We start from the raw sequence: 1,517 nt of genomic DNA on the forward strand, positions 1-1,517 counted from the left end.
AAGTTGTCATGGGAAAAATCAGACAAACCCAACTTGCGGACATTTTACAAAATTACTGACTAGTTCTCTACAGTGTTCTGGGCATGGCCTTTCATGCAGTTTTGGCAAGAATGCCACCCAAGTGTTGATGTGCCCTTTTTGGAGCATCATATTAGAATGTATGTCATGTCCGTATGTCTTATTGATAATGTTAACCTAGATTGGTTAGCATTGGTTACCTTGGTTAAGGTGATGTCTACCAGGTTATCCACGGTATAATTATTGTATTCCCCATTAAAATTAGTATATACTGAGGAAGATACTTGGAGACCCTGCAAGTACTGTTTCTCCCAAAACTTTTTCTCACTCATTTTAGCATCTATTAGTGAATCTTGCCTTCCTGATTATTACTCTGGTGTTTGCCTGCTGGTGGTTTTCTATTTCTATCAGTCTTTACATTTATTACTTATAATTCTGCAAGAAAAAGCTATCTGTCCTCCACCATTTTATTTACTTATATCAGTGTAGGCTCATAGATACTTATTTTATGCTATGGGTTATAATCCAGCATTTTTTGTGTGTGTGTTATTTAGTTTTTATTTCATAATCATAAACTTAACTCTGCAATCCAGCTAGGCATGGGAGAGAACAAGGAGAACAATGGAACCCAAAGGGAACTGCAGCGAGAGCAGAAAGATTCTAGGATACTGCGAGCAAATGGGGTGGAGGGGTGCTCTCCTGAGCTACAGAAGGAATAGTCTGGTGGTTAAGATAAAACACAAGTCAAACTTATTCGAGTTGTCCACAGTCAGCAATGGTGATCTTCTTGCTGGTCTTGCCATTCCTGGACCCAAAGCACTCCATGGCCTCCACAATATTCATGCCTTCTTTCACTTTGCCAAAGACCACATGCTTGCCATCCAACCACTCAGTCTTGGCAGTGCAGATGAAAAACTGGGAACCATTTGTGTTGGGTCCACCATTTGCCATGGACAAGATGCCAGGACCTGTATGCTTTAGGATGAAGTTCTCATCTTCAAATTTCTCCCCATAGATGGACTTGCCACCAGTGCCATTATGGCGTGTGAAGTCACCACCCTGACACATAAACCCTGGAATAATTCTGGGAAAGCAGGAACCCTTATAACCAAATCCTTTCTCTCCAGTGCTCAGAGCACGAAAATTTTCTACTGTCTTTGGAACCTTGTCTGCAAACAGCTCGAAGGACACGCGGCCCAAGGGCTCGCCGTCGACGGCAATGCCGAAGAACACGGTAGGGTTGACCATGGCTAGTAGTACAAGAATTTCCTCGGCGGCAGCGTGTGCAAAGCCATAATCCAGCATTTTAATTACTTTATGGTTCTGATCATTCCATATTTGGCCATGGGGAGCTCCTTCAGGTTAGTGTCTGTCATTTGGCAATGTCTCATTCTTTTTGGAGCACTTCCTGTACTTTCTGGTAGCACAAGATATTTCTGGCTCATCTTGTATTTTCCCTGCCTTGGCTCTAGAATCAACTACTTCTTTAAGCAGCCTTG

The 1,517-nt window shown here is 42.5% G+C and overlaps 1 protein-coding gene across 1 annotated transcript; it reads right to left on the bottom strand.

Annotated features, from left to right (window-relative positions):
* Positions 1-562: 562 nt before the first annotated feature.
* On the bottom strand, positions 563-1,310 carry LOC117067604 (peptidyl-prolyl cis-trans isomerase A-like). Its single transcript, XM_033184357.1, has one exon. The coding sequence runs from the start codon at positions 1,264-1,266 to the stop codon at positions 769-771; it is 498 nt and encodes a 165-aa protein (XP_033040248.1). The 5' UTR covers positions 1,267-1,310; the 3' UTR covers positions 563-768.
* Between the last annotated feature and the right edge of the window lie 207 nt (positions 1,311-1,517).

This window comes from Trachypithecus francoisi, unplaced genomic scaffold (assembly GCF_009764315.1).
Source record: "Trachypithecus francoisi isolate TF-2019V2 unplaced genomic scaffold, Tfra_2.0 Lachesis_group20, whole genome shotgun sequence".
Lineage (NCBI taxonomy): Eukaryota > Metazoa > Chordata > Mammalia > Primates > Cercopithecidae > Trachypithecus > Trachypithecus francoisi.

Bases quoted from the DNA above. Each gene is read 5' to 3' on its own strand.
- LOC117067604 (XM_033184357.1), bottom strand. From the start codon at position 1,266: ATGGTCAACCCTACCGTGTTCTTCGGCATTGCCGTCGACGGCGAGCCC.